This window comes from Cynocephalus volans, chromosome 3 (assembly GCF_027409185.1).
Source record: "Cynocephalus volans isolate mCynVol1 chromosome 3, mCynVol1.pri, whole genome shotgun sequence".
Lineage (NCBI taxonomy): Eukaryota > Metazoa > Chordata > Mammalia > Dermoptera > Cynocephalidae > Cynocephalus > Cynocephalus volans.
In genome coordinates, this window is record NC_084462.1 from 96,254,198 (window position 1) to 96,268,802 (window position 14,605).

The 14,605-nt window shown below is 57.2% G+C and overlaps 1 protein-coding gene across 1 annotated transcript; it reads right to left on the minus strand.

Moving 5' to 3' along the window:
* Window positions 1-2,679: 2,679 nt before the first annotated feature.
* DLL4 (delta like canonical Notch ligand 4) lies at window positions 2,680-11,672 on the minus strand. The gene is made up of 11 exons (XM_063090658.1): window positions 11,543-11,672; window positions 11,162-11,431; window positions 10,629-10,686; window positions 9,513-9,776; window positions 9,035-9,095; window positions 8,817-8,947; window positions 7,152-7,321; window positions 6,750-6,969; window positions 4,756-5,458; window positions 4,152-4,260; window positions 2,680-3,673 (listed from the first exon to the last, which is right to left on the minus strand). Exons 1-11 carry the CDS (start codon window positions 11,606-11,608, stop codon window positions 3,668-3,670), a joined length of 2,058 nt encoding a protein of 685 aa, XP_062946728.1. The 5' UTR covers window positions 11,609-11,672; the 3' UTR covers window positions 2,680-3,667.
* Between the last annotated feature and the right edge of the window lie 2,933 nt (window positions 11,673-14,605).

Sequence of the window (14,605 nt, forward strand, 5' to 3'; positions counted from 1 at the left end):
GGGGCCCGCCAGGATCCGGCCGGGCGGCGGGGCCGGACCGTGCGCTCTGGGCGCAAGGGAGGGCGTGGCCGCCCGGGGAAGGCCGCTGGGACCTCACAGGCGCATCCCCTCCCCGGGAAGGGACAGTCACAGTTCCCTGAGTGAATCATTTCCATTCCCTTTACGGAATGCAGCGGGCCACGTGAGGCGGAGGGCAGGGTCCGCTGATCCTGTGCACCCCCGAGAGGCTGGGAGGGAACGTACTGAGAGCTCTGTGGGTCCCCGGCAGACATGGAGTGTCCATACTACCTTGGTTTAGTCTAGTGGCCTTATTTAGCTTGGGATGGAAGAGGTAGGCGCCACTGCACTCTTTTTTATTCCCTGTCCCCTGATCAGTCTGACTCTGGCCCTGAGAGGGGACCCTGGCTGAGCAAGCAGAATAAAGGCATTTCTCCCTTCACAGCTCCTCCCCAAATCACTCCCCACAGTGATCTCCAGGTGGTTACCAAACAACGGGCTCTGGAAAAACAGCTGTCCTCAGGACTTGAGGACACTATGGGGTCAGATTTATTCACTGGGCAGGGCACTGGCTCTAGGCTGTTAGGGAACTGCTAAGCTCTGAATTTTCTTGTGAAATATGCATGCAAATTAAACATGGGCATTTGCTAACTCATGGAAAATACTTCACAGTGAGTCTAGAGCTATCATCAGGCTTTGTTTCTGCCAAGCCAGGGATATCTCCTGTGTACCTGGACATTCAAGTGGTCAAGAAAGCCCTGGGTACCTCACAGCCAGTGACCTGTAGGAAATCCTGGGGAGAAGAGGGCCTGTTCACACCCCAAGTGCTTGGCCCAGCTTATGCTATGTTGCTAGAGGTGGAGCCTGGCATGAACTGCAGATTGGAGCTGCACAGACCTAGTCCAAGCATGGGCCCCACTTTCCCCAGAAACCAGCTTGGTGGTGGGCTCTCCCAACTCCCCACCCAGGGTATCAGAGCAGGTGGGAGGGTTTAGCCAGGCCACTCCCCTCCAGGGCTCTTCTCTGAGGGTCTGGCAGCCGGTGCAGCTCAGCACAGCCTGGTGGTGTGGACGTGCAGGCCTGCGGGTGTCCTACCTGTCCCCCACATGGGAGCCTCGTCATCTTGCCTTCGTGTCCCAGCCCAGTTTACCCCGCCCCCCAGAGCCCGGGAGCTGCTTTCCTGTTTCATTTTGGGCAGGAAGAGTGAGGTCGTGTTGTTCTTCCCCCTGCTGCCGGCTCAGGCTGTGGGAACGGTTCCCTGAATGTTTTCCTGTTTGATACCCTGTGTGTGCAGCGAAGGGAACAGGGAGCGATGAGCGAGGCGCAGAGTGTGCACGCTCCCGTGTCTCTGGTATAAGCACGAGGCGGGGGGCAGGCATGCTGTGTATGTCAGGGAGAAAGAGAAAAGGGGAGGGCAAGTAGCACTCCATATACTTGGACTCCATTAGCAGCGAGGCATCTGGTGGGTCTATTTTGCTTTACTGTGGACAGGCTGAGAGCTGGGAGCATCTGCTCAGCTTTTGTCAATGGCTCACTTTTTCATCATTTGCTCTCCATTGGGTATGTTTGCGGCTATAGAGAGAGGACTGTGGCACCCTAGGGACTATCCTGTGCCTTTGAGGAAGCTGGGCACGAAGTAGAGACTGGAAACTCCCTCATTGGTGCCTTAGCCAGAGAAACATGGACTCAGGGAAAGCTATCTCCTCCTCTTCCTCCCTGCAGTCTTCAGTAAATTCTAGTAGCTCTGGGCAGACAAGGTGCCCAGACTCTCAGCTCTCTCATCCAGCTGCAAGGAGGACAAGCCTATGACAAACTTCCCCCAGGTCTTGTCCCTCAAAGACCAGTGCCCTGCTGGAGCTGAGAAAAGAGCTGGGTGCCAGTCCATCTAGAACCCTGGAATGGGAGGAGGAAGGACCCAGATGTCACCATGATTCAGAGACCCCACTCTCTGAGAAGAGAATCCTTTTGAATAAGAGAAAAATGGCAAGATTTGGGAGTCCCATAAGCTTTTTGAGGCTTGAAGAGAGAAAGGGAGGAGAGATTCAGGTCCCAAGGGAATATCCCCCAAGGAAAGGTGGGAGCATGAGGGGGAGGAGGGAGCTGCAACTGACCTCAAAGCCATCAGGCAAGGAAGACTGGCCCAGGCTGGGGACTGGCTGGGTAAGGCTGGGCTCCTGCTATGGGTCAGCTGTACCCCCCAGAAGTTCATGTATTGGACACTTGACCCTCATTGTAACAGTGTTAAGGGGGTGGGAAATCCAACTATGATATGTGAAAGGTGGAGCCTTTAAGAAGTGATTAGATTGTCAGGGCTGTGCCCTTGTGAGTGGACTGATCTGTTCATGGAGTAACAGGCATGTTACTCCAAACACCCTTTATAAGGATAGCAATTGAGAAGGTTAGGCTGGGCTCCCTAAGAACCGGAAGGGACAAGAACCCAGGGCACAACATGCCAAAGCCAAGTGGGTGCACAGGCCCAGGGGTTCACGTAGGGCACCCCACAGTGACATGAGGAGGGGGTTTAGAATTCTTTGGAGCGAGAAGGTGGAGAGAGGATTCCCATTATGACATCGCAAAGACAGGACCCAAGAAGTAATAAACTCCCGTACACATCTGTTCCATATTATAAATACACATTATATACAAAATAATGTTATAAAATGTAGAAAGGTCAGTGCTTCTGATTCTTAAATTATCAAAATACTAGACTCCAAAATAAACTACAAAAAAACAAACAAAATAAAAACTCATATTATTGATTTCTGAAGATCGGCTTTGAGGGTGGTCTTGGGGCAGTAGTGGGCATGGGCAGAGCCCAGGCTCTAGGTCATAGGAATGGGTTTGAGGGACGAAAGGGCCCAGGTGGCAGCAGCACCCATTTTCTCTCTTATCAGAATTTCCAACATAACTGCCCTGAGCTCCCCAGTTAGGCCTGGCGCCCCTGGTTGGCAGAAGGGGCAGGCCCCTCTGCCTTTGTGCTCACAGGAGCCGAGAGGCACCCGGGGCCAGAGGGGCATGGGAGCTTACCAACATTCTTGCCCAGAGGGCCTAGGCCAGGGAGAGAGGCTGAGCAGTGTTCCAAGCAAGGCCCACATGCAGTAGAAGGATGCTGGGGCAGAAAGTGCTCCTCTCCCTTCTAGCACTCACTTCACCTTGCAGGGCAGCCCCTGCCAAGAGCCGCACCCAGTGGTTTACCGGCCCACAGGAGGCCTTGCCCTTATTGGCCATGCTCTCATTTCTGATTTGGGCCCAGCTGGCGCCACGGAGCCTGGGCCAAGGCACTTTTGGAAACACAGATGCCAGTGGAGGCCACAGCAGCTCCAGGCCCCTGGAGGCCACTGCTACTCTCTCTGGAAAACAGACCAGAGCCCCAGAAGGAGCCTTCTGAAGGCCATTGCTGGCAGGGCAGGTCCAACTGGCACCTCTCCTCTCCTCTGTTCCCCTGGCTGGTGTAGCTGCCAATCCGATGTCAGACAGACACCCAAGGGTGTGGAAGACTATTGCATCTCTTGGCAAGTTCACAGTCTGTCCAGTTCATGCCATTCCCTCCTCCTCCTGAGAGCAGCACGTTGCATATTTAAAACGTCCCATCCAGGATGCAATGTAAACAATGCAGAAGGAAGGTCCAGCTGCAGGGCCAAAGCTGGGAAGTCCCGGGTGGGCTCCTGCCTTATACCTGAGGAGCGTGTGGAAAGGGAGAAAGGGGTCACTCTCAGCACAAGTTCTCCCTCCGCGGCTGCCCCGGGCTCCCTGGGAGAAGCCAATCTGTATGCAGAGGCACAGGGAAGGTGGGCGAGTCCTCTTCAGTCTTCTGCCCACACACATGTGCCTTAGAGCTTGTGCTCATGAGGTAGTTTAGTGGGGAGGGGCAGGAGGGGCCCAAGGCAAACACCCTCACCCACCAGTGGCTGGGAAGCAGCGCCTGGGAGATGGCCAGGTGCCATGGTCACCCAGCCCAGCAGCAGAGCAGCAGGAAGACCAAGTCAGGCTCACCACCATGGCTCCTGTTTCACACCCTCTGTGGCAATGAGGCCAGGGAGGGGTTCCGACCCACCCTTCAGGAGTGGCCCATGGGGTGGAGAGTGAATAGGCCACTTTCCCATTTGAAAAGGCAGGAGGGGATATGCTGGAGGGGAAGGTGAGCCAGCACTCACCTCCGTGGCAATGACACATTCGTTCCTCTCTTCTGATATCAAACACACGGACTGGTACATGGAGTCCCTGGGGGAGCATATCGCTGATATCCGACACTCTGGCTTTTCACTGAGGGAACACAAGACAGGCGCATGAGGGAGGGATGGGGAAAGGCTCAGTGGAGGGTGGGGCACTGGAGAGACAAAGGGCACTTGCAATGGGGGTTCTGGTTGAAGACGCAGGGGCTGAGGTACCCAATGCTGGCCTGAGGAGGCAGTTAGGAATAGGCCCCTAAGAGAGCCGCAGGACCCCAACATTTCCCAAAGGGTCTTAAACCTGGAAAAAGCCAGCATTGCCCCTAGAGGCAAGTCATGTCATGGAAAGATGGAAGTGATAATAGACATGCTGTGGATACTTGACATTTGTGAATGAATGAATGAATGAATGGGAGAGAAAGACAAAGGACCCCTGGTAGAATGTTGTTGGAGGATCCTCCCATCAGTAACAAAACCCCCTGTTTGCTTAAAAGCGCCCCGTGCCAGCCTCCCACCTGGCCTAGGAGGGGCCCAGGCAGAACTGTGTAGGGGCCCATAGCCAGTCCCCGGGCCTCCAAGTGCCACTCACCTGAGTAACCGCAGTGGCGCCTTCTCTCCTAAGCTCTTGTCACTGTGAGAATACTTCCCTGGCATGGTCCCCCGCCCCAGGGGCCCAGGGGCCAGATTATAGTCCAATGTGTGGTTTTGCTGTTTGCCACAGTTGGACTTGTCCAGGCCACAGTCCACTTCCAGCTCCTTCTTCTGGTTTGTGTTCTTGAGCTGGGCAGCAGGGATCAGGTTGTCCTTCTGGAAGTCTGACAAGTTGTTCATGGCCTCTCTGCTGCTGTCATCTGGCCGCCGAAGCCGCAGCTGCCGCACAGCCACTGCCACCATGCCCAGCAACACCAGCACCACCACTAGCCCTACGCCCAGGGAGACAGCCACCCAGGGGAAGCTGGGCGGCAAGCCCACGGGGAACTCGCAGCGGCTGCCTACAAAGCCATAGGGACAGTTGCACACGAAGTTGTCTGGGGAGAGGCCTGCGTAGCAGGTGGCCCCGTTGAAGCAGGGCCCTGAGGCACAGGCATCGCTGGGTGTCCGCACCTCGCAGCGCCGGCCAGAGAAGCCAGCAGGGCAGGTGCACACGAGCCCATTCTCCAGGTCATGGCAAGTGCCGCCATGGGCACAAGGGCTGCGGGCACAGTCACTGATGTGGAGTTCACAGTGGGTACCTGTGAATCCCGGGCGGCAGCGGCACATGCGGCTAGGACCTCGGTTCAGGCACTGGCCCCCTGTGAGGACACACAGGACACACGTCAGCACCTGGGAAGCGCCCGGTGCAGAGGGTGGGTGCCCCATTCCAGGAACAAGTTGGGGCCTTCTGCCTCCATGTTCACAGCCAGCATTTACGGGTCCACTACAAAGGGAACTGGACAAAGAGTCAGGAGACCCAGAGTTTAGGGTGACCGTGGTTCTCCATACCTCCATGCCCTCAGTCTTTTACAACTGTATAAAAGTTACTAGCATCTTACAGAACTGGAAAGTAGAATCAGACATATGGTTGGGTTGGAATCTCAGCTGTCTCTATCTGGCAGTCTGGCATCTGTTGCTTTAAATAAGCCCTAGGCCTCAGTTTCCTCATTTGTTTTTTTTTTTTTTTTTTAAAGATGACCGGTAAGGGGATCTTAACCCTTGACTTGGTGTTGTCAGCACCACGCTCACCCAATGAGCCAACCGGCCATCCCTATATGGGATCCGAACCTGTGGCCTTGGTGTTATCAGCACCACACTCTCCCGAGTGAGCCACGGGCCGGCCCCAAGTTTCCTCATTTGTTAATTCAGAGTATAATGCTAGCCTCTTCATAGGATATCTGTGAGGGTTAGGTAGGAAGGTACATGAAGACAAGGGTACATGCTTGGTATATAGTAAATGTCCCAATAAATGTAATTATCACTGATTCATTTCATCTTCGCAACTGCATGAAAGGCAGGAGACAGGTCCACTTTCCCATTCGGTGGTGAGGAAACTGTGGCTCCAGGGAGTTAGAGGGAGCAGACTCAATCTCAGCCTTTCCAACCTCTCCACAGCTCCTGAGCTTCTCTCCTACCCAATGCCATCTGCCTGCCTCACTCTGCCTACTGGAGGCCAAGGAGAAAAGGATGACTAACATGCTTTGCGTCCCAAATGGTACTGAACATTCTAGATGCCTGTGGCACACTGTGCTCTACCTGGGCATGGGGCAAGATGAGGCCTCCAGGAGCAGGGCTCTGACTGTATCACCAGCCTCCCTGGAGGAGGGACAAGAAGCCTCCAACATCCCACCCTCTAGCCCAGGACTTCCTGGGGAGGGTCAGAGCCACCCCAGCCAGGTCAGGGCTCCAACAAAGGAATAGAAACAAAAGCCATGCAGGGTGCACACCACCCCCTCTCCTAAGGCCTGCACTTGCTGCTAACCTGCTCCTCCCATTTCAACCTGCCCAGAGAGACTAACAAGGCCTCTCTCCTCTCCTGACCCTGCCTCACCAGAAGGCTATGTCAGCCCCTGGGCCAGTCCACAAGGTTAGCAAGGCCACAGGACGCACCATTGGCACATGGGTTGCTGGTGCACCTGTCCACTTTCTTCTCACAGTTGGAGCCAGTGAAGTTGGGGGGACATTCGCAGGCATAGCTGGCCCCCTGGCTGCGCTCCCGGCAGGAGCCCCCATTGAAGCAGGGGGAGTCGGCGCAGCTCAAGGTGCTATGTTCACAGTGCAGGCCGTAGTAGCCTGGGGGACACAGGCAGTGGTAGCCTTCTTCCTGGTCCTGGAGAGAGACCATAAAGAGGCGAAAGTCAGACCCTGGGGGACAAACGTGTGACTGGGAGCTGGGCTCCACCAGCGCACAATGCCTGTCCATGCTTGCACATCCAACTGGCCGCGTATGTTGGGGATGCCTGTACACCACCTAGCAAGACCTCTGCCTTCCTGCGCTGGCCTGGGCCTCACCTTACAGCTGCCCCCATTGCGACAGGGATTGCTGTCACACTCGCTGAGCTTCAGCTCACAGTCCACGCCAGTGTAGCCTGGGCGACAGGTGCAGGTGTAGCTCCGCTGCCCACTGTTGGAGCACGTTGCTCCGTTCTTGCATGGGGAGTGGTGGGTGCAATAGTTGAGATCTGCAGAGACAGGAACCAACTAGCTGAACAGGGCCAGGGAATGTTCCTGCCTTCAGACTCCATGCAGAGTAAGTTCACCCCCATGTTTGGCCCACAGAGGCTTCAACTCAAAGTCTTCCAGGCCCAAATATCCTTTTCTTTCCACCAATGAAATTATGTATGTTGAAGGACCTTGAATTACATATGACCAGTGTAGTTAATCAAGGTTGAAACACCACCACTGGAAAGCTCACAAACACTGCCGCCAGAGTAGGATGAAGGTGAGGAAGAGGAGGGGAGGGCAAGGCCATGTGTTGGGAAGGAAGTCAGAAAAGGCTTCGTGGAGGAGGGGCAGCTAAGAAGATAAGCCTGGAAGGAGGGATACAATTTCAACAGTGGAAATGGTAGAGGGGAGATGAGAGCCACCATAGGGAGGGGCCAGGCATTTTTTAAAGGAGGAGGCGTCACAAGGTTATTTTGAAATGTATTTGTTCTCTTATTTGGGAAGGACAGGGAGGGAGAACCAGATAGAGCAAATACACAGACCGTAAGGGCTGTGTTTGCATATGATGAGTATATGACTGTGTCACCTGGGAGCAAACGTGGGTGGAGGAAAGAGAATGATCAGGAACCAGGTGTGTGTGTGGTGGGGGAGGGGGGTAAGGCAAGGAGTAGAGGGGGAGAGGATAGAGGGATAGACACACACACGCACAACACAGGGACTGAATTCCAAGCCCCTGTTGGCAGCAAGTCAGGGCCTAGGTAAGTTCTTTCCACCTTGGCAGGTCCTCTGCCCACCCTACCCAGGCCTGTGCCAGTGTCTCTGTGGCAGCAGACACACCATTTGAGTCTGAAAATGGGAGACACATGCTGCAGCTGGCTATGAGGATGCAGGAGAAAAGGTTCCCTGCCCCAAAGTTGGGGCTCAAAGAATCCTATGTAGCCAGAAGAGTAGCTAACCCCCAAACACCAGGCAGAAGCAGCATGGGCTCAGGCAGCTGCCTGGCAAGTGCAACTGGGGAAGGACAGGGGAGGCTGTTGGTGCCCACACTGAAAAGTCGGTTAGATATCACTCTGCCCACAGGTACCAGCCGTGGGCAGCCGGTGGGCACACCCAACCACACAGCTGTTTAGGGGAGAGCTGCTCAAACAGCCCTGGAAGGTAAGCAAACACTTAGGGGGTTAATAGGTAACTACAAGGGAGAAAGAGGAACTGAGCCTGGCATCCCTCTCTCTTTGATTTTGCTAGAATTCAATGAGTGCAACCTCAAGGCTGCCAACTTGTCACCCTCCTGGCTTCTTCAGCCACCCTGGCTCCCCACCACCTGAAGAAGAAGGACCCACCATCTCATCCAAGGCCAGTTGTAAAGATCCTTAAAAGGCCCTAGAGCCTTGAAAGATAATTGGGAAAGCCAAAGTCAGCAGTCATCAAGAAGCATCCAGGTGACAACTCTGGTTTTCACCCCCTGCCCCATCTCTCCTGCCCCTTCTGCACCCTCTCTTTGCCCTGACTCACCTTGGTCACAGAACAGGCCTCCCCAGCCCTCATCACAGGTACATTGCCAGGGGGTGCTGCAGGTGCCATGGCGACAGCCATTGTGGGGGATACATTCGTTGCATAGGCGGCCCTGCCAACCTGGGCGGCAGCTGTGGAACAAAAGGGAGGCTGAGAGTGAGGTGAGAGGCCTGGCCAGATGAGGGGGTCTCCTCTCCCACTCTTTGTCCCCTACTCACAGGCACTCTGCTGGCTTGCTGCAATAGCCATTCTGTTCATGACAACCAGAAAGACAGATAGCTAAGGAAAGAAAGCAGGGCTGGGTGAGGCTGGGATGCCAAGGCCTCTGAAGCCCCACTCTCCTGTCCTGGCCCTGGGAGTGCCCCAGCTCTCCTGGGCTAGATTCCCATTCCTGGCCTCCCAGAGAAGCCATGGGTATCTTAAAGGGAAAATGATGGCACAGGGAAGGAGAATCCAAGATGGATAAAATGCAATAATGGGGGTCACTGTGGGATTTGGCACGATGGGGAGGAACACCGGAAAGAGAGAGGAGGTCTGAGTCCAAGCCCATCCTCGGTATCCCCAGGTGTCCCTGAGGCCCAGCTAGTGGGCAGCCCAGACTTGCTCTGTGAGGGAGGCAGGCTGTGTCCAAGACGACTCCACGTGTTTCCTCAGGGGACCCTCCCCCTCCGTGCAGGTGGGAGCTTGGCTGCTTACGCTGTTCACAGTACTCCCCAGTCCAACCGGGCAGGCAGGACAGGCTGCCATCTGGCTGGCACACGTAGTGGCCGAAGTGGTCATTGCGCTTTTTGCACAGGCGTGAGCAGCTGTCTCCATAATAGTTGTCACTGCAGATGACCCGGTAAGAGTAGCGCAGCCTCGTGAGGGTGCTGGTTTGTTCATCCAGTAACCAATTCTGACCCACAGGTAGGGAGCCCTGGATGGTAATCTTGCTGATGAGGGCATCCGGTGGCAAGGCCTCTAAAAGGGCAGAGGGTCAGGTCAGGGAAGGCAGCCAGTCCCCAAGGATGCCAGCAACTGCTGGTCAATGTCCCTCTTGGCTGTGATGAAGGTGATCAGCCAACAAATCATCCCAGTTGTCTAGATGACCCCCACTTGCCAGTAACCACAGGCCAGAGGGACCCAAAAGTCCACTGCTTAGCTGCCCTGTGTGTGTGCATGTGCAGGGGGCCTGATAGCATTCAAAAAGGGGACAATAGAAGGATGTTAAGATATCCCAGTGTTCTGGAGGCAGATAGGGAAGGGAAAGAGGAAAAGAAGTCAAAACAGAAAAAATAGGGAGGGGAAAAAAGAAGAAGAAGAAAAAAAGAAAGAAAGAAAAAGAAAAGCTCTCCAAGCTGGGGAGGAGCCTGGGAGCGGGGGGGTCCTTTGGTGCCCATTCAGGGGTTCTGCCCCAGAGGTGGGTAATGGTTTTCTTTTTCCTTTTCAAAGTGAGAATTGTTGTGCTGCTGAAATATCCTTTTCCTCTGTGTCAGAACAACATCCCAAAGCCATTATTCCCTTTCCAAAGGAGCGGAATTCGCGAAAGGTGTAAAATACAGGAAGGGGCCCGTCAGCGGCGCTGGCAGCTTCGGCCTTTCTCACCGCCGTGCTCCCCGCGTTCCCACGCCAAAAATAACCCGCAGGAAACGCAATTGTGCTCTGAGTCCAGGCAGCGGGCGGAATCCGAGAGTCCAGCGCGGGGCGCAGCTCGGGCCAAGCTGAGCGTCCTGGCCCCCACCCCCAACCCCGCACTTCCCCCGCCTATAACAAGTTAACTCTTTCGGCGCTGCGCCGTGTCGCCCCCGCGTGGCGGCGTAGCGAGCTACTCACCTGGTCGTAGGTCGTCTCCAGGCGCGTGCCAAGCTTCAATGATGAGTGAGAAGGTACCCTGGGGGGCGGGGGAATAGAGAGAGAGCGAGATGAGCAGGCGGGGCAGGAGGGGGTGCCTTGCGGCAGCCGGTTTAATTAATCTAATTGCAGGATACAGTTACTGCGCCCCGGTCAACATAACGGGTCTGCGCACAGTGTAGAGTGCGAGCCGGGAAGGCAAGAGGAGAAACCTCGGTAGGGGGAGGGTTGAGACATGAGGGAGTGTAAACGAGAGCCATTGGGTGGGTGGCGGGGGTGCCGCTCCAGGGTGGTAGGTAATGAAAATCGTGTCCCAAAGAGCTGGGGGAAGGAAGGACGTAAAACTGGGAAGACCAAGACTGGTGAGTCCGGAAGAAAGGGCTAGAAGAGAATGCCCCCCTGGGGTTCTTTATTTCGAGGATGGAGGTGAAGAAATTTGACGAGGGGGCTTTGGCCCCAGGGCGCCCCCTCCTCTCGCCTTCCGTACCCTCCCAGTGCACCCAGGCTGTGCTCACCGGCCAGGTGAAATTGAAGGGCAGTTGGAGAGGGTTGCGGCCCCCGCCGCTGCTGTCGTCCCGGATGGCGAAGGAGTTGGTGCCCAATACCGGGGTGGAGACGCTGCCGAAGGTGCAGGGCCCGGGCGAAACGACCGCCTGGAAGTGCTTAAGGCAGACACGGAAGAAAGTCCGGCAGCCGGGCTCGCACGGCTGCCCACTGGCCAGTACGCCGCGCTCGTTGGCGAACTCCTGCAGCTGCAGCTGGAAGACGCCGGAGCCGGCCGCGCGCTATTGCACAGGGACCGGGGGAAGGAGGGAGGGGAGCGGTCAGCTCAGCGGGCGCCCGGGGCTCAGGCCCGGAGCGCGGCGGGAGGGGGCGGAGAGGGCGCGAGACGTTACCTGCTGCCAAAGTGCCACCAGCAGCAGTAGTGCCCAGCCAGAGGCTCTCCGGGACGCGGCCGCCATCCCCTGGGGCGTCGTTCTCTCCACGCACGAGCCCTGTATCTGGCTCTGTTCGGGACGCGGCTTTCCCGCGCGTCCGCCCGCCAGCGAGGTCCCTGAAAAGTCGGGCTCCTCTTGGGACGCTGCTGCCGGCTCGCCTTCTCACTAGTTCCACTGCAACTGCCGCGGTAGGTAATCCAGGTGAGGGAGGCTGGGCGGTGGCCGCGCTGAGGACGTGTCCTCGGGCTAATCCTAGGGCTGCAAGCGGGCTACTGCCCGGGTACACTGCACCGAGGCGGCTCAGGCTGCGGCTCTTGGCCTCGTGTTCCCGGCCTGCGCGCAACGCCGCTACTGAAACCTGCGCGTTCGGGAGCCTTCCTTATATATATTGGCCTCCTGTCACTCAGACTCATGGTCACTCTCCCCTCCCCTCCGGGCCTCTAGCTGCTACAGTCCCAGCACCTCCCGGAGGGGGCCTCCGCCCCCGCCATCCCCCCTCCCAGCCAGCCAGTCGGGCTCAGGTCCACGCCCCTCGGGGCCGCTCCCACCCCTTGGGCTCCCAGCCCTGCGCGTTCCGAGGTGACCAGTCCTCAGTGATGGCTGTGTTAAGGGCTAAGACCCTGGCCGCGGGAGAATGGGGGCGGGGGGGGTAGCCGGGGGATTGCTCGGCGGGGGGGGTGATCGAGTGGTTCCCGGATGGTTCTGGGGGCGGAGACACTAGGGAGTCCCCGTAGGCGGTGCGTCCTCAGCGGGCGCTAGTCACCTGCAGTATTCAAGCAGGTAAAAAGAACTGAAGCCTAGAAAGCGGAAACCAGCACCGGGGGACTGAGACCCTCTTCTTTTCCTTCCCAGAGCCTCGAGAGCCCTAGCCTATTCGGCCCCAACCTATGAGCGCCCACCCTAACGCGTCCCCAGCGCAGCAGGGAAGCCAGCGGAGCGTTAACCTCTCTGTGGCCACTCCGAGCAAGTCGAGAGGCAAACGTCTGAGACTCGGGGCTCTTTCCCTTCACCCGGTCGGCGTCTCTCCCTAGCTGCGGGAGCGTGCCCAGCGCGTGCCTTCTCCCTTCTGTCCCCCGCTTGCTCTTGGCGCGTGCCAGAGCCCAGACGCTCGGTCCCCGAGGTGGGGCGTGGCGTGGTCCGGGTGGTGGGAGGGGGGCGCGTCCTCAGCTGTATGGTAATGAGGTTCTGGCCCCGCCTCCAGTGCTTCCCCTCACCTGGGTCCTGCTTCAGCTCCAGCGCCCACCGTCTCCCTGCACCCCAGCAGCCCCAAGCCCCCGCCCGCGTCCTGTCGCTCCGCTGGGGCAGGGAGGAACTCTCCTGGCTCCAGAGTTGGCTTGGGCCACTGGAGAATCAAGTTGAGGGGCTGAGGTTCTCTCCTCATAGGGCGGGACGTGAGGTGGAACTGGAGTCGCGGAGGTGTTTGAGTTTCAGGCGGCTTCATACTTCTCGCCAGCGCGGCTCCCCCGAGTGGCCCCACTCCGAGCGGCAGCGGCTCAGCTGCTTTCCCGGAACCAGGCGTGATCCCCGGAGGCCGCAGATCGGGGAGGGCCAGCTTCTCCCAGCCTCGGGGGTGCCGGGGAGCTCTCTCTCTGCGACGCTGAGGGCGGTGGGGGCCCTGTGGCTTCAGCTGTCAGCCTGCCCGTAAGGTGATGGCTGTCGTCGGGCGATAAGATCAGCTCGGGGGGAGCGGGGACGCGGCGTAGGCCCCGGGGAGGACGTAAGGGGGGTCAAGGGGGCGCGACGCTGAGCCCAACAGCTGCCAATGCAGAGCATGGTCTGATTTTTATTTATTTATTTATTTATTATTATTTTTTACTTGGGTGGTGGTGATGGAGGATTGGGGGGGAAAGGATGAGAAACAAGAGGTTGGGAGCGTGGATTGGGGGAGGGGCGAGGTGAGGAGACGGGCTCCGGGGTCCCCCACGCACGGCCACCCCTCCCAGCCACCATCTGGCGCGAGCGGGTTGGCGTGGGGAACCGAGGTGGGGCGGGGGCCGGCAGATGGGCCCAGGCTGCTCTCGGGAGTTAATGTAGGTTATGGGCAGGCGGAGTCCCGGCCCGAGGGAGGGGGAGCCTGGGGCGTGCCTCCCGGCGATCCTGGCAAGTGGGCTCCCAGATCCTCTCTCCGCCCATACTCTGTGCATCCGTAGACCTGTCCAGGATGCCAGAGAGTGCTCCTAGCTCTCCTCCGAGCTGGCATCCAGCCCTACCTAGCTTTGATCGCTCCCAACCCCAAATCCTGGCCTGGGAGTTCATAAAAACAAGGTTTTTTGTTTGTTTGTTTGTTTTGTTTTTTTTCTGGCACTGGCACTTGCCTGACTTTCAAGGGAGACATCTAGTCCCATACGAGGCACCTCTTAATACTGATATATCTGGAACACTCTCTACCCTCATACACATCCAGGCTAATGTGCCCCAAAGCTCTTTGCAAATGGTCTAGGACAAAACAAAAGTTGGGATCATTATTATCATCAGACACTAAATACAAGGGATCCCAGAGATATAGAAAGCCTCTGACCTAGGGAGGAAAGGGTTAAATACATCTCATCATCAAAAGGCATTTTTATAAAGCACCTATTTGCGGTGGTCGCTGTCCCACAAGCTCATTATCCGGCTAGGGACTGCCACCTTTGGCCCTGGATATCTACTAGCTCTCGCATCGGCTGAGGTCGAGTTTTGCCCACACTTTCTGAGCAGGAAAGGGTTGCGCTGTGGGCAGGGAACCCAAGTGCGACAGCCCTAGTGTTTCTCCCTGCCCCACAGCTGGGGCTTCTCCCTTCTCCCACTCGACTCGCGACTTGCAGGTGGAAGAACACACCGCGCATCCTGGGGGTTCACAAGAGCAGGAGGTTGTGAGGCGATCCGAGGCTGCAGATCACCGTGGGGCTGGGCCCGCATCGAAGTCTGCTGCCCCTGACCTAATGCAGATGCGCGACAACACCCTGGAGAGCGGGCATAGACCCAAGGCTCGACTGACCCGGGCTCCCACGGACGGTGGGCCTTTTGCGGGTCCACAGTTCC